This window comes from Pongo abelii, chromosome 16 (assembly GCF_028885655.2).
Source record: "Pongo abelii isolate AG06213 chromosome 16, NHGRI_mPonAbe1-v2.0_pri, whole genome shotgun sequence".
Classification (NCBI taxonomy): Eukaryota; Metazoa; Chordata; class Mammalia; order Primates; family Hominidae; genus Pongo; species Pongo abelii.
The window spans coordinates 45,140,347-45,163,171 of NC_072001.2; the positions used below are offsets into that span (position 1 = coordinate 45,140,347).

General features: G+C 38.9%; 1 protein-coding gene and 1 long non-coding RNA gene across 5 annotated transcripts in view; one reads left to right on the plus strand and one right to left on the minus strand.

Moving 5' to 3' along the window:
- Nucleotides 1-16: 16 nt before the first annotated feature.
- Nucleotides 17-19,266, plus strand: LOC129050475 (uncharacterized). Of its 3 annotated transcripts, XR_010137455.1 has the most exons (4): nucleotides 17-560; nucleotides 16,708-16,854; nucleotides 18,798-18,930; nucleotides 19,064-19,266. It is a non-coding gene; the product is annotated as an uncharacterized LOC129050475 (long non-coding RNA). The 3 variants fall into 3 exon arrangements; XR_010137457.1 differs by lacking the exon at nucleotides 18,798-18,930; XR_010137456.1 differs by lacking the exon at nucleotides 18,798-18,930 and having other exon boundaries at nucleotides 19,067-19,189.
- The window catches only part of TMEM87A (transmembrane protein 87A), a 62,887-nt gene continuing 42,247 nt past the window's right edge, over nucleotides 2,186-22,825 (minus strand). For both annotated transcript variants that reach the window (XM_054532648.1, XM_054532647.1), the window contains exons 13-20: nucleotides 21,003-21,107; nucleotides 19,998-20,056; nucleotides 19,090-19,193; nucleotides 11,833-11,906; nucleotides 11,352-11,413; nucleotides 10,091-10,146; nucleotides 9,573-9,603; nucleotides 2,186-3,405 (exon numbers count right to left, since the gene is read on the minus strand). In XM_054532648.1, coding sequence (XP_054388623.1) covers nucleotides 3,364-3,405; nucleotides 9,573-9,603; nucleotides 10,091-10,146; nucleotides 11,352-11,413; nucleotides 11,833-11,906; nucleotides 19,090-19,193; nucleotides 19,998-20,056; nucleotides 21,003-21,107 — 533 coding nt within the window. In that variant the 3' untranslated portion in view covers nucleotides 2,186-3,363. The remainder of the gene's footprint in view (nucleotides 3,406-9,572; nucleotides 9,604-10,090; nucleotides 10,147-11,351; nucleotides 11,414-11,832; nucleotides 11,907-19,089; nucleotides 19,194-19,997; nucleotides 20,057-21,002; nucleotides 21,108-22,825) is intronic.

The window sequence follows — 22,825 nt, forward strand, 5'->3', positions numbered from 1 at the left end:
TCCCGGTGCACTCTCAAGGAATTGCTTTGTTGCTGGGTTGCCATTGTCACTCTGGACCCATAGCTACTCCATCCCGAGTAGCCATGGGCTTACCATAGAAGGAACAAACTCTTAATCTTAGAACTGTTTTAGGCAGTGGGCGTGATGGTTAAAAACTCGGCCTTTGGCGTCAGACCTCAGACGGAGATCTACCAATTAGGAAATTAGCTGTGATTTAGAAAATTTAATATTTCGATGCCATACTTTCCTAATCCGCAAAATATTTGTAAATACCTGTGACCTAGTGTCGTGAGCGCTTAGCAACACCTGACACACACTAAGCTCTCAATAAGTGGTAGCTTTAGTATTACCATTATATCCCAATTAGTACAAGCACCTTACCTTTATGCTTTCATGGTTGTTCTAGGCCAGTGGTTCTGAAAGTGGTTCTAGACCAGCAACAACAGCAGTAGCAGCAGCACCTGTGAACTTGTTAGAAATGCAAAGTTTCAGGCCCGTTCCAGTTCTACTGAATCTGAAACTCGAAGGGAACAGCAACCTATGTTTTAATAAACCCCAAGGTAAGTCCATGCACTTAAAAGCTTGAGAACCACCATTTTAGGCTAGGGTTGTTCAGTGATAGCACTATCGGCATTTAGGACAGGATAATTTCTTGTTGGGGGAGGGGGCATATTCTGTACAATGTAAGATGTTTAACAGCATCCCTAACCTCCACTCACCAGATGCCTGTATCTTCCCCACAGAGGTTTAAAAATGTCTCTTTGCCATATGTCCTCTGGGAAGCAAAATCACCCTGAGAACCACCATTTGAGGCCAATGCTTTTCAAATTTAATGTGCATACAAATCACCTAGAGACATTGTTAAAATGCCTCTTTTGATTCAGTAGGACCAGAGTAAGACCCTCAATTGAGCACCAAAAATCTCCCAGATGTTGCTGGTCCCTGGATCACATTTTGAGTAGCAAGAGTTTAGGCAAGAGATGATTCACTAACTCTCGGAAGTCAGTGAAATAAGCCTCCTTTTAATTTGATGACCACATTCCTACCAATTCAACTTTCTAAAGCTGTCTTACATCCTAATATTCCTTTTAGGAAGGTGTCATGGCTTTTCCTCCTATAGGACCTGGGACCTGCACTGTCTGAGGTTACCTTAGTATTCCCCTTGAAGACTTAAAAAACAACAAAGTTTGGGCTGCAAGAATGATCTATATCTGGTAATTTCCCCCTAGGAAAACATCAGATAGGTCAAAAAATTAAGCATTTGGGTTTAAAGCAAAAATGTAAAAGAAAAAGGGTAAGTCTGTGATATGAAGTAAAAAAAACGTCCTGGTCACTTTATTTTTACACAATATCAGTTTCTTCATATGTAAACTAGGAATACTTGTCCCATCTTTACCAAATGCTGTTCTGATAATCAAGTGAAAAGTACTTTCAAGTAGTCAAAAACATAAAAATTGCTAAACAAATCCTGTGTTATAGCTGATTTTCACCATAGAAGCTGATCACCTTCTTAAAAATTTAGAATTACCAGCTGTTGTGCTAGAAGAAGGTCTAGTACCTTTTTGTTCAGGCCCAAAACTCTAAGGTTTATATTGTTTTACAGATTAGTGCAAAGCTATCAATTTCTTCTGAACCTGTCCTAAGAAATGACACACTATATCCATTGCCAGTAATACAGAAAGCTCTAAGTAGAATTATCAGGGCCCAGGCTATAGAATTTGAACTATACACTCCTGCTTAACACAATGGGTTTTGGTTTTTTTTCCCTAGTCTCAAGTCAACATCAAAGCAGCCTAAAAAAATAATTTGACCAACTATCCTGCTGCATTACAACTATTATTCATCTGCTAAGTTTTAATATGCAATAGCAGCATGCAACAATACCACCAGCCTTTGGCTAATGAATTACCATGAGAATATAGTCAGTTCTTCAGATTGCTGTTCCTCAGAGATACTTCCTAGGAAACTTTTTTTAAAATCACCATAGCAAAGAGTTGTTGAGAAACTACCTAAGGGTTAACACTTTCACTGCAGTATGAGTTAGTGAAGATTGTGGTCATGTGGTCATTGGTTTTAACAGAAAATAAGACAATCTAGACTAAAAGCCATAGAAATAAATTTTTCATGAGTTTGAGAGAAAGGGTCTTTAGAAAAAGTTTGAAAAAAAATGAGAAAAATACATTAATTTTGTTAAATTTTTTTATATTAAAAAGTGGCATGAACTTTTTATGTAGAACAAAAATCTTGGGAAGGCAAAATTGGATAAAACCATTAAAACAGAAATAGAGTGCTTCAAATGAATCCCATCACCTGGTGATGTCCCTTATAAACAGTCTCTAAACCAATACCAGATACCAGAACAGTCCATCCATCCTAAAGAACGAGCAGCAGTCCAGGGCCTCCACGCTACTTCATGCAATAACTGTTTAAATTAAGCCAGCAGGACCTGTTTCCTTTGTATAAGCTACCACTTCTGAAGCATTACAGTTCCTCTAGCATGGTGCTCAATCACAGCACTTGGAGCACCTCTCTGCATAAAGGCAAACAAAACATTGCCTAAGGACCCTGCAATGCCACTCTTGGAGGCTTACAAAACAGTAGTTAAAAGTTTCAGAGTGTGCACCACATTGCCAGCAATGGGATGTGTCACAATAGCAGATGTCAAAAGAGTTAAGCTAATATTTCTCTTTAAAGTACATCTGAAATAGAAAAATCTTTAATATACACCATTTGTAAACAAAATTGCACTTGATTTTGCTTTTTTAAATGATCTGAATCATACTGTAACAGTTTCTCTTTTTTTTTTTCTTTTGATCATTGATAGAACTATGGCTCCTTAACGCAGAAGGGCCCTTTTTTCTCAAAACAACCTCTGCAAGATGTAACCTTGACTTCCCAGGAAAATGAAAGGTAGTTAACAATTTCCCCCATCACCTATGTAACTCCCTAAATAAATAAAAATTACAGGCAGTTGCTCCTGGAGATTACATATTATGGTGTTGATGACAGTCTTTTAGAAGACGTTAAACATTTTAGTTTGTCAGATTAAAAAAATGAAACATTACAGAAAGTTCAGGAACAACACACTTAAGTTGCATGAACATCCATGTCAGAGTCTGGGAGGAAAGGGGGCAGCAGTGTTGTAAATAAGAAGCTCGTAGATTTTTCTCATCTTATGAACTTGTTTTCAGTAAGATGTTCTCTTTGTTCTGACACCTCTCGCCAACTCCAATGCCCAAAGATCAAGGAACAGATCAGGATGTCATTGCTTCCTTTAATCCCATGGAGCCGTACAGAAGACTGACACAGATGCTGATCTCTTCCCTGATAGTAGCCATCTTTAACTGCATATCTTCCCATTCCTTACTCCATTTTGGACCTTTCAAAGTGTGTGATCATTCGTTCCTAAGGAAAAAAAAAGGTTGAAGTATATTAGGTTAAAATGATCTATATTCCAAATATCTTCTATACAGACTATCCAAGCAAACATCTTCTACGAGTACTTTATGTTAATTAAATGTTTAGAGAAATGGTTCCTAAATATTTATGAAGATTTTGAACATACAGATGTCCAGACCTCACCCAAGAACAACTAAATCAAAAGCTCTAGGCTTCTGGACAGAAAATCAGCACTCAGAAGGAAATGTATAGAGTCAGTTAAGATGACTAAACAAATATTTACATAAGATTAGCTTTAATAAAAATGTGTAACTCCTCTAATTCAGGAATTTAACTTGAAGACCCAGTAAAGGATGAGGGCAAAGACGTGCACCTAGTTAGCACTCTGCACTTTAGAATGGTTAGGAGGGTTGATTTGTTATGTGTTTTTTTACTACACTTTTTAAAAATCATGTAAAACATAAAATTACATTTAATTTAATATAGTATTTACAGTATCTCATTTCAATTAAAATAATTAATGTACTACCCTTAAATGTCTCTTCTTAGGCAATTTTATACCTTAGAGTTAATTTTCATTTTTCTTTTGCTTCATCTGCGAAGTACCTCTCATTATTGTATCACAAACTGACAGAACTACAAATCCTTTTTGAATATAATCAATCACATCAGATAATCTATAAATGTTTCCCTTTTTCTTAAAAGTATCCTTTCCGATGCTCTCTGTTCTCCACTCCATCCAAGCCTTGTGCCCAGCTGCCAACCTGAGAATTTCTTACATCATACTGGGAATTTTTCTTGTCTCTGTGTTGGACCCTTTATTTCCCAGATCCCAAGTCTTTTTCTTAGCTTCCTCATTTTTGTGGAGAACATTTTCCACTACTTTCTTCAGAAACTGCATATAGGACATCAATTATTTTACTTCTTGTGTGACTAGAAACATCTTTATTTTACCCTCATAATGATAGTTTAGTTGAGTACAGAATTCTAGATTGAAAATAATTTTCCTCAGAATTCAAAGGCTTTGTTCTGGCTTCCAAAGATGTTGCTGAAGAGCCTTATGCCATTTTGATTCCTGGTCCATCATGTAAATTGTTTCTCCTGTAATTCATTTAAGGTCTTTTTCAGTTTTAAGGGAAAAAAAGGCCTTGGAGAAAGTGGTGTCAGCAAGATGACAGAATAGGAAGCCCTGGACCCTCCTTCCCTCTACAGACACACTGATTCAATAATTCATGGAAAAATTCCCTTTGTGGGAAATCCAGAAACCAGTTGAGGGTCTTCTGCACTATAGGAAAGCATGAAACCAGCTGAATCAGAGTCGGCAGAAAAACCTGAGGCACCCTCTTGCCATAATTCTTCCCTTCCCATGGACCCAGCACAGTACATGATGGGGAGGAAACCCTCAGCTCCCAGCTTCTTTTTGCAGAAGGAAGGAAATGACTGGAATGTACATCCAACATTCTGACTTTTCTGGAACCTGCACGAGAGACTGTTTTCTGTCTTGCCTGAGTCCGAGAGCTAACAACAAAGGGCCCAGGTTGGAAGTTGCTGACATCAAAAGTGGAAGTTTGGACTAGCAAGCATGAGCTGCTCCCCCAGCTCAGTGCAGAGTAAGCAGGTAGAATCCCCAACATCCCCAAATCCCAGCTTTTCCCTAGGGAGGAGAGATGGACTGTGAAAATGTTCCAACTTTGTAAGAGGTTACCTGAGGGAATGGTTTCTGTAGGGAATGGTTTGAAGCACAGATGGGACCAGTATACTTTAGGTGCCTGGGGCCAGTATGAACAAAAAAAGAGCTGGGCTATGCCACTGGCTCCAGGAGACCCATGATACAGCAGATAAACACAAAAGGGAGCTAGAGATTATAAATTCCTGGGGAGGGAAAAACCCAGCAAATCCCTCTGACTGGGAATACATATGCAGAAGTCCAGAAAAGACATAATACAGAGTGGGTTAGAGAGGCCGTCAGAATCTCCATGCAGGATGATTGGTGAGGGTGTTCTCCTGTACGATGCTAGTCCACGAACACTGGAAAGGTAACTGTTTTTTTTCTAATGCACTGAAACCAACACAAAGAATTAAGGAAAATGGAGAATCAGAGAAACATGGCCCAAACAAAGGAAGAAGATAAATCTCTGGAAACCAACCCCAGTGAAACAGAGGTATAGGAATTATTTGAAAGAGAATGCAAAACAACTATCATGAAGATGTTCAACGAACTCAGGAGAACAATGCATGAACAAAGTAAGAATTTCAACAAAAATATATAAAACATTTTTAAAAATATGCCAAGAAATTGGATAACCTAGAACAAAATATATAATTCCTAGAAGTATACAACCTACCAAGACTGAATCATCAAGGAATAGAAAATCTGGGGGGGCGGAAAAAAACACACAACCTGGTAAGACCTACAACAAGAAAGAAGATTCCATCAGTAATCAAAAACATCCCAACAAAAAAACAGCCTAGGACCAGATGGCTTCTTTAGTTGAGTCCTACCAGGTACTTAAAGACAAAGTAACACTAATCCTTCTTAAACTCTTTCAAAAAAATTAAAGACGAAAACATTTCTTTGGAAGGAACTTCCAAACTTATTCTATGAGGCCAAGATTACCCTAATGCCAAAGCCAAAGACATGACAAGAAGAGAAACGATAGGCCAATATCCCTGATGAGCAGACGCAAAAATCTTCAATGAAACACTGGAAAACAGAATTTAACGGCACATTAAAAGACTCATACACCATGACCAAGTGGAACGAAATAGAAAGCCCAGAAATAAAACTACACATACATGGTCAACTGATCTTCAAAAAGAGAGACAACACTACACAGTGGGGAAACTGACAGTTTCCTCAACAAATGGTGCTGGAAAAACTAGATATTCACATGAGAAAGAATGAAAGTCACTCATCTTCACTATACACAAAAATCAACTCAAAATAGATTAAAGACTTAGACAAGTCAAAATAGATTAAAGAATTAGACATAAGATCTGAAACCACGAAACTCCTAGAAGACAACCTAAGTTTCTTGAAATTGGTCTTGGCAGTGATTTCTTGGCTATGACACCAAAAGCACAAAGCAACAAGAGCAAAACAGACCAATGGGACTACATCAAACTAAAAAGCTTCTGCAGAGCAAGGGAAGCACACAACAGAATGAAAGGCAACCTACAGAATTGGAGAAAATATTTGCATTCTACATACAGTCACGTATACTTAATGGTAGGGATACATTCTGAGAACTGTGTCATTAGGCAATTTCATAGCTGTGTGAACTTCATAGAATATACTTACACAAATCTAGATGTTATATAGCCTACTACATACCTCGGCTATATGGTATAAGCCTATTGCTCTAGGCTAAAAACCTGTACAGCATGTTACTGTACTGAATACCAAAGGCAACTGGAATACAGTGGTAAGTATTTGGGTATCTAAAGATATCTAAACATTGAAAAGGTACAGTAAAAATACAGTATTGGCCGGGCACGGTTGCTCACGCCTGTAATCCCAGCATTTTGGGAGGCCGAGGCTGGCGGATCACGAGGTCAGGAGACCGAGACCATCCTGGCTAACACGGTGAAACCCCGCCTCTACTAAAAAAATGCAAAAAATTTGCCGGGCGTGGTGGCGGGTGCCTGTAGTCCCAGCTACTCGGGAGGCTGAGGCAGGAGAATGGCGTGAACCCGGGAGGCAGTGCTTGCAGTGAGCTGAGATGGCGCCACTGCACTTCAGCCTGGGTGACAGAGCAAGACTCCGTCTCAAAAAAAACAAAAAACAAAAAACAGTATTATCTTATGGGACCACTGTCATATATGTGGTCCGTTGCTGATTGAAATGTGGCATAGGACTGTATCTGATAAGGGTTAATATCCAAAATATATAAGAAACCCCTACAATTCAACAGCAAAAAATCAACTAACTTGATTAAAAACTGGGCCAGGGACTGGAAGAGACATTTCTCAAAAGAGGGCTTCCAAATGGCTGACAGGTATATAAAAAAAAGCTCATCATCACTAATCATCAGAGAAATACAAACCAAAACCACAAGGTGTCACCTCACACCTGTTAAGATGGCCATTATCAAAAAACAAAAAACAAATGTGGGCAAAGAAAGAAATTGGAACCCCTGTGCATTGCTGGTGGAAATGTAAAATGGTGCAATCACTATGGAAAACAGTATGAAAGCTCCTCAAAAAAATTTAAAAAACAACTACCATATAATCCAGTAATCCCACTTCTACATATGTACCTAAAAGAAATGAAGCAGGATCTCAAAGAGAAATGTGCACTCCCATGTTCACTGCAACATTATTCACAACAGCCAAGGTATGGAAATAACCCAAGTGTCCACTGACAGATAAATGGATGAAGATAACATGTTACATATATACAATGGAACACTTGTCAGCCTTAAAAAGGAAGGAAATTCTGACATGTGCTACAACTTAGATAAATCTTGAAGACATTATGCTAAGTGAAATAAGCAAGCCACAGGAGGACTAACGCTGCATGATTCCACTTATATGAGTTATCTAAAATAGAACTCAAAGGCAGAAATAGAATGGTGGATGCCAGGGGCTGAGGGAGGGGGAAAGCAAGAGTTGCTACTCAACAGGTATAAAATTTCAGTTAAACAAGATGAAAATGTTTTAGAGATCTGCTGTACAACATTGTGCTTATACGTAACAATACTGTAACGCACACTAAAGGAGTTAAGAGAGTAGATCTCATTGTTATGTTTTCTTACCACAAAAAAGCCTTATGTATACTTGCAAAATCTTGCACAGTGTTTTCACAGAGGAAAATATGAACAGATGGCTGAACTCAGTGCCACCAAATTACTATAGCAAACTTGCATTCCCATGAAGGGCACAATCAGTTTTCAATTAATCAGCCTTCTCTGCTTATAGCAGCTCATGGAGAGCTGAAGTACAAGGGAAGCCTTAAAGGCAAATAATTAGCAGAGGAAGACCTCAAGAGGAAGATGTGGGAACAGCAGAATATACCACAGAAAGCAAAGTGTTATGGAGATAGGTTCAAATCTGAATGGTAGAGTTCTCAATTATTTCAATACATATAACAGCTAAGGAATTTGATACTGTACATGCTGTGTCAAATATCATGTCAGTGGGAAATGAACAAAACATTTTTAGCAGCCAATTCAACACAATGAATCAGAACCAGACAAGATGCTTCCAAAAGGCTTCCTGAAAAAAAACAAAAACAAAAACAAAAACAAACAAACAAAAATTCTATAATGACCTAATATTCAGAACATGTCCAGAACTAGTTTTCATGAACTCAGGCCAGTATTCTTTTTTTTTTTTTTTTTTTTTTTGAGATGGGGTCTCACTCTTTTGCCCAGGCTGGAGTGATGTGATCTCAGCTCACTGCAACCTCTGCCTCCAGGGCTCAAGTGATCCTCCCACTTCACCTCCCAAGTAGCTGAGACTATAGGTATATGCCACCATCTCCGGCTAATTTTTGTATGTTTTGTAGAGATGGGGTTTCACCATGTTGCCCAGGCTGGTCCCAAGCTCCTGACTTCAAGTGATCCTCCTGCCTCGGCCTCCCACAGTGCTGGGATTACAGGCATGAGCCACTATACCTGGCCCACAATCCTAACATAAGACTTCATGTGAAGCCTTCTAGCTGTATGGAGGCAAAGTAAAATATTAAAAACATAAATATTAGAGGTACTAATTATAATCCTTACTATCTGAAGAAGGTAGTGACATCAATATTATTAAATAGTAGGTAACAATTTAGATTTTGTTTTGGTCTACTATATTCCTTTCTCAATATTTTTCCTTATTATTTTTGCCAATATTAGAGTTAAATTTGCATTTCTTACAGACAAAAGAACTAGATGGTGGAGAGTACTGTATTTACTACCCAATTTAAACAAAAACATTCTCAAGTCTGACCATATAACTTTGAAAAGAAAAGTGAAACATGTATAGATAGACAGATGCAAAGAAAGGAAAGATTCTTGAATGTTTGAACTCTATTAGTATTTCTATTCTTATCCTTTTCAACTATATAAACTATAGTTTTCAGGCCACTACTGAGTCAAATAAAGAGAATTTCCATGAACAGACGATTCATGACTTTATATTTAGTCACCACATACACAATTTATGCACGTGAATTGAGTACCAACCTCATCTGAATCCAGAAGGGCTGGAAGTGCTCTGCAGAGAGACAGAAATACTAAATTGAACAATGTAAAATAAAGCCATAAATGGTTCATAAAAGACACTGGAATAACGCAATTAAAAGCTTTATAATTATCTAAGATTTGCGTTTTATTAATGGCCCTTTTAGGGAAAATAAACAGCAAATACAATAAGCAACAGTTACAGAAACTGTATAGAAAAAAACATATTTTGCAATGCGACAGGACCAATGTTTCATTAAAATTATAGCCCTGGAAAGGAACTAAAAATTTCAAAAGGAGTATCCTATTCATTTTAAGATCTACTACATAGCTAAATCTTTCTAAGCAGAAATGTCATCTGAATGAATAAACCCAATTAATTTTGTTTGCAGATTATTCCTATCTTTTAATTATTTTTCAGTATCTTGTATTTTCATGAGTCTAACTTGCTCATTTAAAATAATAACAAAGTAGTACTAACTTCGAAATAGGATTCTTGTGGTAATCGTTCAAAAACTTACACATCTGTCACAGAAGAAGGAACGTTCTCTTCTACCCACTTCAAATCATCTTCCTGCTGGGAACATACAAATACCACTCATTACTAAAATGCACCACATAATACATCTCAAGTAAGGACATAAAGATCTTAAATCTTGTCTTTCATATAATTCTGTAGTCGTACATTCACAAATAGGACTGCTGACAGAAAAGTCAAATATTTTAATTTTTAAAAACATTTTTAAAAATCCCTTTGACCAACATCTCCCCAGTTCTCCCACAGCCCCTGGTAACCACCACTCAACTCTCTGCTTCTAGGAATTCAACTTTTTTAGATTCGACGGAAGTGAAATCATGTGGTATTTGTCTTTCTGTGCCTGGCTTACTTTGCTTAACACAGTATCTTCCAGGATTCTTCACGCTGCTGCAAATGACAAGATTTCCTTCTCTTCTGAATCTAAATAGTATTCCATTGTATATCAAAATGCACATTTTCCTTATCCATTCATCTACTGATGGACATGCAGGTTGATTCTGTATCTTGGCTACTGTGATTAATGCTGCAATGAACATGACACTGCAAGTATCTCTTTAACATACTGATTTAATTTCCTTTAGGTATATACCCAGTGATATGAATGCTGGATCATAAGGCAGTTCTATTTTTAATTTTGAGGAACCTCCATACTATTTTCCATAATGGCTATACTAACTCACATTCCTATCAACAGTGTACAAGGGTTCCCTTTATTCCATGTCCTTGCCAACACTTGTTATTTCTTCATTTTGATAAATGCCATTCAAACAGGTGTGAGGTGTTATCTCATTGTGGTTTTCATTTGCATTTCCCTGAGGATTAGTAATGATAAAAATTTTTTCATATACTTGTTGGCCATTTGTAGGTCTTATGTTAAGAAATGTATATTCAGGTCCATTGCCCATTTTTAAACTGGGCTATTCGTTTTCTTGCTACTGAGTTCCTTATATAAATTGGATATTAACCCCTTAACAGATGCAATGTTTGCAAATGTTTTCTCCCATTCTGTAGGTTGTCTTTTCACTTTGTTAATTGTTTCCTTTGCTGGGCAGAAGCTTTATAGTTTGATGTACTCTCACTTCTCTATTTTTGCTTTGTTCCCTGTGCTTTTGGGGTCATATACAAAAAAAAAATCATTGCCAAGACCAATGTCACAGAATTTTCCTCCTGTTTTCTTCTAGTAGTTCTACTGAGGGTTGGAAGATGGGACAAAGAACAAAGACGAATGGAAAAGTCATACTTACTGCTTTGTTAACTTTACTATTTCCATTGGGTTCTTGTTTGGTACTTCTCATTTTCATTCCTTCTGTAGAAGAAAATAAATATACACTGTTTAACTTTGTGAACAGACCAACTATGTCGGCAAAATGGATTCAGAACTTTTTCTTTTTTTAAATTAAAAGCCCCAAAGTTACTTATCATAGTTTTATTTTAAGCTTCCTAATACTTGTGAAGTATACAACAGATGTTTCTCCATCTTTACAGGTAAGCTGGGAAATTCAAAGCAAAATTTTTAGCTCACTTCTAGCAAGTAAAATGGATACTTAATGTGCACTTACTTACTGAATTTACCATGCCTTCATCTTAAGATTCACACCCTTATTTTCTTAACCCTAACTTCATCCCATACCAAATATAGGAACAACACAGTTATAAAATAATAAATAATGTACTTATAGAAAAATAATATTTAAAGTACTAATAAGAGGTGAATTTTATTATTACCAAAGCTTTCTTTCAGCATAGGCTCCTTTTGTTCATCCTCCTCCTCTTCCTCAGACAATGGTGAAAAGGCAAACCTAACAGAACCAAAGTGAACAGAAGGAAAAAATTAGAAAACTTCAAAAACTGCTATACCAGTTGCATTTTACAAAACTAATTATTGAAACTGCAATTATAGTAATTCATTAAATCAGTTTAATAATAAAATTTCTTCCCCTTCAGAAAGCTCTTAATTGCCTATATTAGCAAAGGAGAAGCAGGACAGTATTGTATTTATGAGTGCAGGCTCAGCTGAATACTACCTGTGACATCAGACTAGTTACTTAATCTCTCTGTACCCAGTTTCCTCATCTGTAAATAAGGGGATAGTAGAACATTACTCATAGGGGTGTTTTGTAAAAGTAAGTCATTACAAATAAAGTGCTTAGAACAATACCTGTCACATTTAGCAGACAGTCAACAAATGTTCATTCATAAGGATATGTATCAAATAGAGTTAAGTAAATTCTCATCTAATTTAAAATCGCAGCCTTCAAATTGGGAGTTAAGAGAAGGGAGGCCTATTCCAGGTAATTTAAAATTTCAGTTTACAAGTGGGAAGCTCAGAAGATGAAGGTCTGATCTGGTATATCTCAGATGCCTTTCCTTAACAACTTCCAAGAGATTCAGCAAAGCAGCTCCCAGACATGTAATTCCTAGAATGCTTTAGCTTTTATTTATTTATTTTTATTTTTATTTTTTTTTTTTGAGACGGAGTCTCGCTCTGTCGCTCAGGTTGGAGTGCAGTGGTGTGATCTCGCCTCACTCCAAGCTCTGCCTCCTGGGTTCACGCCATTCCCCTGCCTCAGCCTCCCGAGTAGCTGGGACTACAGGCGCCTGCCACCACGCCTGGCTAATTTTTTTGTATTTTTAGTAGAGACGGGGTTTCACCGTGTTAGCCAGGATGGTCTCGATCTCCTGACCTCATGATCTGCCCGCCTCAGCCTCCGAAAGTGCTGGGATTACAGGCGTGAGCCACCACGCCCGGCCGAATGCTTTAGCTTTGACCTCACTCTATACTTCCCATTTTATTGTTACCTACTATTTTCATTCTACCTTGCTTTTAAAACTCTCTTTCATGATAAAAATTCTTAATAAACTAGGAACAGAAGGGAACATCTATAACTTGTTAACGGGTAACAAATTCCATGGTAAATATCATAGTTGATGATATCTGAGAAGCATTTAATGTCAGAGTAAGATGAGAGGGCCCACTGTCATTGACTCTATTCAGTATTATACAGGAGGGCTTAGCCAAGCTAATAATATAAGAATCAAAATTGAGGCAGGAAGATTATTTGGCAAAAAAGGAACATGTAATGATTACTTTAGACAAAAATCTATCTGAAAAGAAAATGTGGAAATTATCAAAACTAACAACATAACAGGAGGGTTGCTGGGAATGATATACATTAAACAAGCAAGCCGGGCATGGTGGCTCATGCCTGTAATCCCAGCACTTTGGGAGGCCGAGGACGACGGATCACTTGAGGTCAGGAGTTTGAGACCAGCCTGGCTTACAAGGTGAATCCTCGTCTCTACTAAAAGTACAAAAATTAGCTGGGCATGGTGGTGGGTGCCTGTAATCCCAGCTACTCAGGAGGCTGAACCAGGAGAATCCCTTGACCCTGGGGAACAGAAGTTGCAGTGAGCCAAGATTGCACCACTGCACTCCAGCCTAGGCAACACAGCGAGACTCCATCAAGAAAAGAAAGGAGAGACAGAGAGAGAGAGAGAGACAGAGAGAGAGAGAAAAAGGCAACAGCATTCCTACATATTTGGAAAAGCTGTATATATTTTTAAAGGTTGCATTCGTAAGAGCCACAAAAATTTAAATCAGAAATTACAAAACATAATTCAAAGACTAAAAAATGGAGAGATGCCATAGTCAAGGAATTATCAAAAATACATATATAATCTCCCTAATTTATTAATTCAATTAAGTTCCAATCAAAATCGTAATAGGTTTTCCTAGAATTAAGCAATCTAAAATTTTTATTAAAAAACAAAAGCTGGGTGTAGTGACACGTACCAGTAGTCTCAGCTACTGAGGAGGCTGAGGTAGGAGGATCCCTTGAGCCCAGAAGTTTGAGTCTAGCCTAGGCAACATAGCAAGACTCCATCTAAAATAAAAAAATTTTAAAAATAAAGGGCAAAAATTCAACACCAAAGGCTTTTTAAAAAATTTTTTGAGACAGGGTCTCGCTCTGTTGCCCAGGCTGGAGTGCAGTGGTATGACAATGGCTCACTGCAGCTTCGACATCCCAGGTTCAAGTGATCCTCCCACCTCAGCCTCCCAAGTAGCTGGGATTACAGGCACGCATTACCATGCCCAGCTAACCTAAAACAACTTTTTTTGTAGAAACAGGATCTTGCTATATTGCCAGGGCCGGTCTCAAACTCCTGGGCTCAAGCAATCCTCTCAGCCAGACCTCCCAAAGTGCTGGAATGACAGGTGTGAGCCATCACGCCTGGCCAAAGGCTTTTTTTTTTTTTTTTTTTTTTTTTTTTTTTGAGAAAGAGTTTCACTCATTGCCCAGGCTGGAGTGCAATGGCACGATCTCGGCTCACTGCAACCTCTCCCTCCTGGGGTTCAAGCACTCCTGCCTCAGTCTCCCAAATAGCTGGGATTACAGGCATGTGCCATCACGCCCAACTAATTTGGTATTTTTAGTAGAGATGGGGTTTTTCTAGTTGGTCAGACTGGTCTCGAACTCCCGACCTCAGGTAATCTGTCTGCTTCAGCCTCCCAAAGTGCTGGGATTATAGGCATGAGCCACGGTGCCTGGCCCAAAGGCTATTTTTAAAAGAGCCAGGTAGTATGCGGCTGAGCCTGCACTTATATGATTAGGGGTTCAGGCCCTCCAGATACCACGGTTTATCAGAAGCCTAGGGTAATTCAGACAGTGTGCTACTGATGCAGGACCAGAACAGAAGAGAGTAGAGAGCCTAGAATCAAGTAATTCTTGGTGGATGAACATCTTGATTGTGATTTTTTTTTTTTTTTTTTTTGGAGACGGAGTTTCGCTCGTTGCCCAGGCTGGAGTGCAATGGCGCGATCTCAGCTCGCTGCAACCTCCGCCTACCGGGTTCAAACGATTCTGCTGTCTCAGCCTCCCAAGCTGGGATGACAGGCGCCTGCCACCACACCTGGCTAATTTTTGTTATTTTTAGTAGAGATGAGGTTTCATCATGTTGGTCCGGCTGGTCTTGAACTCCTGACCTCAGGTTATCCACCCGCCTTAGCCTCCCAAAGTGCTGGGATTAGAGGCATGAGCCATCGCGCCCAGCCTGATTGTGAAATTTTTTAAAAGTCATTAGAGAATAATTTTTTGACCTCACCTTAGGCTAGATAAGAATTTGTCAAAATAAGATGCAAAATGTACAATCCTTGAAGAGAAAAACTACTCCATATTTCTGAGATTTTGTATGATTAAAAACAGCATAAAAAATCAAAAGATATATTAACTGGCAGAAAATATATGCAATACTTAGAACAAACAAAATATTGGCATACAAAATATATTAGAAATTCCTACAAATTGGGCCTGGTATGGTGGCTCACGCCTGTAATCCCAGCATTTTGGGAGGCCAAGGCAGGCGGATCGCTTGAGCTCAGGAGTTTGTAACAAGCCTGGGCAACATGGCAAAACCCCATCTCTACAAAAAATACAAAGATTAGCCCAGTGTGGTGGAGCACACCTGTGGTCCCAGCTACTCAGGAGGCTGAGGTGGGAGGATCATTTGAGCCCAGGAGGTGGAGGTTGTAGTGAGCCAAGGTTGCTCCATTACACTCCAGCCTTGGCTTCAGAACGAAACCCCATCTCAAAATAAATAAATTCCTACGGATCAATACATAAGTGACTGTTACAGTCTGAATGTCTGTCCCCTCCAAAACTCATGTTGAAACCTAATTCCCAGTGTGACAGTGTTGGGAGTTGGGCCTGATGGAAGGCGTTTAGGTCATGAGGGCTCCACCCTCATGAATGAATTAATGCTGTTAACATAAAGGGTTTTCTGGAGTGGGCTCTCCCTTTTGCCCTTCCACCTTCTGTCATGTGACGACCCAGTAAGAAGGCCCTCACCAGATGCTGACACTGCGAGCCAACAAATTTCTGTTCATTATAAACAGTCTGTGGTATTTTGTTATAGCAGCTGAAAATGGACAGAGACGATCAATAAGCCAATAAAAAATAAGCTAAAGATCCAACCTTAAATACAAAAAGTAACAATATTAATTCTCATCCACCAAATCTGCAAAAATTAAATAAAATGATGGGACATAAAACAAGTGAAGAAGAAAAAACCTCTCTCATACCATTGTTGTTAAATATGCAATTTCTTTCAGGTTTCTTTTGGGAACGTAATCTGGAAATACTTTAAAAATTACAAACACACATATCCTTCAACCTAGCAAATCCAAGCCCACTCATTAAATATTTCTTGAGCATGTGCCAGTGTGTAGTGAGAAATTAACCTTCATTGACTAATGTGAGGTGATCCCTACACCCATAAAATGTCCTGTCTTTATTTGCCTGGGGACTTTGCCTGACAGTGTAACAGTATGGTTTATGATAGGGGCTTTGGGCCATGCCATATCAGCTCTGACATCCAGAGGAAATGGTATTAGCCTGACTGCCAGGAGGGGTTGGAAACTGAAAGTCAGCAACAGAGACAGTATGTGATTGAGCCCCAGTAAAAACTCTGGACATTGAAAGCTCAAATGAGTTTCCCACATTGGTAATAGTCTGTGCATACTGTCACATATTTGGCTGGGAGGAGGTAACACCGTCCAATAAAAATCTTGAGTGGTGAACATTAATGGGCTTTCCTGGACAGAAACAATGTATTACTACATTTTTGTTGCTGGGGAAAAGAACTGACTTGATGTACTTCCTCAGAAGAGAGACAGAACACCAGGAAAGAAAATACAGATTTCCCCAGACTCTACCTGCTATCACCATTTTGTTGTAATACACCTTAACTGTGAGTATAACTGTACGCTGCATCCCATGAGGCCTTCTAGTAAATCACTGAACATTAGGATGGTCTTGAGGACCCTGACACACCTCAAACTGGAAATATCCCAAATGTCCATTAATAAGAGAATATGTTAATTTAACTGTACTACACATGTCCCATATTTATGCTATCCATGAAAATGAATGAGTTCAATTAAACCTGTTACACTGGAAGGAATCTCCACAATGTACTGTTACGAGAGTAATGGAAGATTCCATATGTGAACAGGGAAAAGACGCATTATAATATGCAGTTAACACTGAAGTCACGAAGAAAGGGGGCAATGTTTTAAAAGAAAAGGGGGAAAAAAAGAAGAGGGAAGGTAATGCAAAAATTTTTTAATGACTGAGGAAGGGAAAATATTTAAATACAAATACAGCTAGTGAGTAACCAGTAGATCAACAGACGGATATAAAAGAAGGGTCTCCAGAATGTAAAAGTTCTTTCTCAATAGTGTGATTTCGTATCTCCTTTATTTTTTTTCATGACTTTATTCTGACTTTTTTCGATAAATACATATAAAGTGCATAGTTTGAAATGTCAGCAAGGCCATTTTCGTGGAGTAAAAGGATTTCACCTATTTTCTGTTTCAATCTTTCATTGGGTCTGGTTATAAAATTAGTCGTTTATACCATGTTACCCTTTTCCTTCTTTGGAGGTATGGCCGTTTAATATAAGCTCTTAACCATCTAAATGCAAATGAGGGGGGAAAAAAGGCATAATCACAAAATAAAGCCAGGCAGTTCCTAAATGACTGAAATTTGCCTATCATTGGACAAATCAGATTTACATATAGATTTTTAATTTCAAAGCTGGTTATGTACGTTTTAATTTTACCCTTTCTATCATTACAAAGTGAGCTGGGCTGCTGGTTACAGAAATTTTCTTTCCTTCTAGACACTAGACAGGAGAGACTCAGTATACGTGACACAATTATATCTTTTGTTTTCTTTGAGACAGAGTCTCACTCTGTCACCCAGGCTGGAGTGCAGTGGCGCCATCTCGCCTCACTGCAACCTCCGCCTCCGGGTTCAAGCGATTCTTGTGCCTCAGCCTCCCGAGTAGCTGGGATTAGAGGTGTGCACTGCCATGCTCGGTTAATTTTTGTATTTTTAGTAGAGGTGGGGTTTTGCCGTGTTGGCCGAGCTGGTCTCAAACTCCTGGATTCATGTGATCTGCCCACCTTGGCCTCCCAAAGTGCTGGGATTACAGGCATGAGCCACCGTGCCTGGCTGACACAGTAGATTACATATCTATCTCCCTTGTTTACTATACAAATACTTACAGGCATACTTGGTTTTATGGTGCTTCATTTTACTGTGCTTCCCAGATTTTGCGGCAACCCTATGTCAAGGAAGTCTATTGGTACCATTTTCCAACAGCAATGTACTCACTTTGTGTGTCAGCATTTTTTTTTTAGAGGGAGTCTCGCTCTGTCACCTATGCTGTGCAGTGGCATGATCTCGGCTCACTGCAACCTCTGCCTCCCAGGTTTAAGCAATTCTCCTGCCTCAGTTGCCCAAGTAGCTGGGATTACAGGCGTCCACCTCTATACTCAGCTAATTTTTGTATTTTTAGTAGAGACAGGGTTCCGCCACGGTGGTCAGGCTGCTCTCGAACTCCTGACCTCAGGTGATTCGACTGCCTCGGCCTCCCAAAGTGCTGGAATTACAGGCGTGAGCCACCACGCCCAGCCCCTGTGTCGGTATTTTTTTTTTTTTAGCAATGAAGTGTTTTTAAATTAACGTGCATACATTTTTTAGACATAATGCTATTGCACACATAGTAGACCACAGAATAGTGTAAACATAACTTTGATATGCACTGGAAAAAACAAAATATGTATGTAACTCAATATCTGCTTTATCGTGATGGTCTGAAACCAAACTTGCAATTTATTTCCATAGTATGCCTGTGTATTTATCACAAAATGTCAGAGCTGAAAGGAACTTCATGTTGCTGGGTTTAATTCCCTCTCAGTATATAGAAAGGAAACTAAGGCCAGAGAGGTGGAGAGGCCGCATGCCAAAAATCATGAAGGTAAGAGGAGAGCTGAGATAGGAACCCAGTTCTTCTGATTCCAGGCCCAGTGTTCCTTCCACTATATGACACAGCCCTGATACTGTCCCCCAATGCACCACCCCTAATTGATGACATGGTCATCTCATGTTAGCAGAATAAACAGAAGAGTCCAAGAACCTCTGGTTGTTTGCAGATGGTCGCCAGAGAACCATGATGACAAAGAGGATCATGGAGAACAGCAAGCGCCAGATGGCATCGTCTACCCACAGCTCCCGCCAGTCCTACAATACGGGGGAGAAGTACATCATTTATACATGTTATCTTAACCCCTTGTTCATAAAGCCTTTGGCATAGAACAAAAATCACTTATTTGTTCATTCAAGTTATGTTTACTAAGAGCTTGCTACGTGCTTAGTACTGTGGTAAGTGTGGGGAAACAAAGTGAATGAATGTAGTTTTTGCCCTTGTGGTGCTTACTGTTGTTAAAGAAAATGCATCAATGGAACAGAGTACTTGTCAAAGCTTCATCATCCCTCCGAGAAGCCTTTAAGAAAGGGTTTTATACAGGGTTAAGAGAAAGTTACCTCATACAGTGTAAGAGAAAGTTACATTAGGTTGGTATACTTTATAATTTTCATTTTCATTATTTATTTAATAAAATAAGAGCCTTAGCTGCTTCTAAAGAAATCCTACTGTCACAGTCTTTGAGCTCAGATCTTAAGGACGTGGCTTCTATTCAGATTAGTATTATTTACACATATGGTACTTAATATTTAGTGCTCTGGACTTCTTAAGATTTTTAGTTAAAGTAAGACTGGGTTATAGCACACTGTAGTTATAACTTACAAAATTCTCTCCCAAAACTGGGAGAATACAGTCAGAAACAACAAACAAAAAACTATCTACTATACCAAGCACCACGATAGTACAGAATACTTAGGAGGAGGGAAGTATCACAACCCTCAGAGTAGAGACCTAGCTCTAATTTTTTATAAGGTATATAACAGAAGAACCTTACCACTGTCATCAACATCATCAGTTGTTTATAAGACAGTACACTATTCATAAATGTGCTTATAACTCACCGACTGACATGTCACTATTCTGAACTTCATGGTTGTCCAGATGATAAACACAATGGATGCTAATAGTAAATGAAAAACCAGGTCAGAGTATGAATGCTGGTTTACATCCCCAATTACATTCCCCCATTTCCGGTTAAGTGGAATCCCACACACCCCAAACCCCCAAATACATCACAATTCTACCAGTTATTTTAACAAGTGTATTAAATACAAATGTACTGTATACCTGCTATCAGCAAGGCTCATGATACATACTCTGGCCAATGCTTTCTGTATTTAAAGGATAATTTGGTAATAATTTTATTTGCCATCTGGCTACATCAGTAACCATTGTGGTTGGAAAATAAGGTATTGGAAATATAGCTCTTTCCAGCATTATCAATATAATTTTTTTCCCTTTTATCCTTAGTATAGTAATGCTAATTTTTCTTTGGCTGGTCAGATGAAAAAAAAATGGCTGATAAAACGACTGTAACACAAACAGAAGAGCTAGTTCCAATCATAAATCAGACCTCACTATTCCTGGTACAAGGGTCAGGAGGTAGGCAAATTAGCCTAGTTTGGTTACAGTCCACCTAATATCAATTTTTTACATATGCTTGCTGACATATGTAAAAGCACTGTAATAGCAATGTACTCTAATCTAAAATTCTACAACTATTTAATAAAACTAAACAAACATGTGGTAATGTCTTCTAAAAGGAGCACTCTCTGGCACTTAAGCTAACTAACCTCAAGAAAAAGAATGCCTCAAGAAAGAATGCAAATAGAAGAGGGATAAATGACGAGCTGAAATATGAGGTTGATTTCCAGCTACTGTACATAAAATAAATGGTTCTCAACTTTTTAAAAACCATAGATCTTTCTGAGAATTTGACAAGAGCTAAGAACCCTTTTCCAAGTGAAATATACAAAACTTTCTATGCCCACCATGGCCTTTCAGGTTAAGAATCTCCATTCTAAACAGATCACATTTGAACTCCAAGAAGAAAGTCCCAGACTTACCTGCCACTGCCAAAATAAGCGTGTTGGTGAAATGCCGATACAAAGAGAGTTTTACAATGTTCCTCCGAAGTTTTAATAGCTTCATCGTTTGAGTCAGGCTAATAAATATGTGTTTGCAGGTCAAGGAATTCAACATTCAGAAAAAACCGTAAGCTAGCCAATTAGTTTTCAGGTTTCTTTGAGGATCTGGGGTCATGCTAATAAACTTATAGATCTCTCAGAGGCCTTGTAGCTCTCTTATTCTCACTTAATCTCACAAACCCCTCAAGATTAATAAGTAAGTCATCATTTTATTTTCTTTTCCTTTTTTTTGTGAGGCAAGGTCTAGCCCAGGCTAGAGTGTAGTGGCACAATCACGGCTCACTGCAGCCTTGACCACTGAGGCTCAAGCGATCCTCCCACCTCAGCCTCCCAAGCAGCTGGGACTACAGGCATGTGCCACCATGCCTGGCTAATTTTTCAATTTTTTTGTAGAGATAAGGTCTCGCTATGTTGCTCAGGCTGGTCTTAAACTCCTGACCTCAACTGATCCTCCTGCCTTGGCCTCCCAAAGCACTGGCATTACAGGCACGAGCCACCATACTTGGCCGAAAGTCATCGTTTTCAATGAGACATTAAAGAGAAGACAGAACAGGATAAAGTAAGAATGTACAAAATCACAAGAGGAAAAAATATAAAAAAGAGAAAGGAAGAGGCTTTCTAGAGCAACAAAAAAAGACAGAAAATAAATAGAGAAACGGTAGAAGATAAAGTGAACATGAGTAACAGGCAAGGGACAAAGAGTTAACATCATCTTCTCTCTCTCTTTAAGGTGGGTAGCTCTGTTCTCATCTGTCCAGCAAATCTAGTTGAGGGTCATAATTATACTCGTGCCTATAATCTCCCAGAGATCTACACTCAGTTCCCTCATGCCATCTTAAGGAACCTGCCATCAGTTGTCTGCACTATCCTGAATTAAGATGACCTTACAGTTGGTTGAGAAGCTCATACGGTTTTCTTCCAAAAGCAATGACTCTCCATTTTCAGAACATTATTCTCAAGTGGAAGTTGCCAGAGAAAAACAGGAGGGGAATTGGTGCCTACTAAAAATGGTATCTGCTCTCACGTTCAATGTTCTTTTCTTTTCGAGAAAGGGTCTCACTCTGTCACTCAGGCTGGAGTGCAGCGGTGCAATCTCAGCTCACTGCAACCTCCGCTTCCAGGGCTCAAGCAATTCTCCTGCCTCAGCCTCCCAAGCAGCTGGGACTACAGGCGCAAGCCACCAAGCCTGATGAATTTTTGTATTTTTTGTAGAGATAGGGCTTTGCCATGTTGCCCAGGCTGGTCTCAAACTCCTGAGCTTAAGGCAATCTCCCCATCTCAGCCGCCCAAAGTGCTGGGATTACAGGCATGAGCCACTGCACCTGGCTCAATTTTCAGAATGAGAAGCAGATACAAAAATAAGGGATTTGGCACTTGCTCTGCCCTTACAGAGCCTTAGCTGTTACCTAGTCATTGGGTTATCTTACTATACAATCCATTCCTACCTCCCTCTTCTCTCAATGCTTGCAGAGATTCACAAAACACTTGGAAAGATACTAATCTAGAAAAGCTTTGGCTATTTAGACCGAGGACACTTTAACTGAAAACTCATACCGCAACCCACTCAAATTCACAAAACAATTTTGTTTACATTCAGTTTTTCAACAGTCACAATCTATCAGGTCAGTAATAATGAAAACTGCTAAAAGGACCAAATATATAAAAACCAAAACAAATTCAATATAAGATAAAGTCCAAAAACTTGAATCCTTTAGCCATCAGGCCAAGCCCCTAATATATAA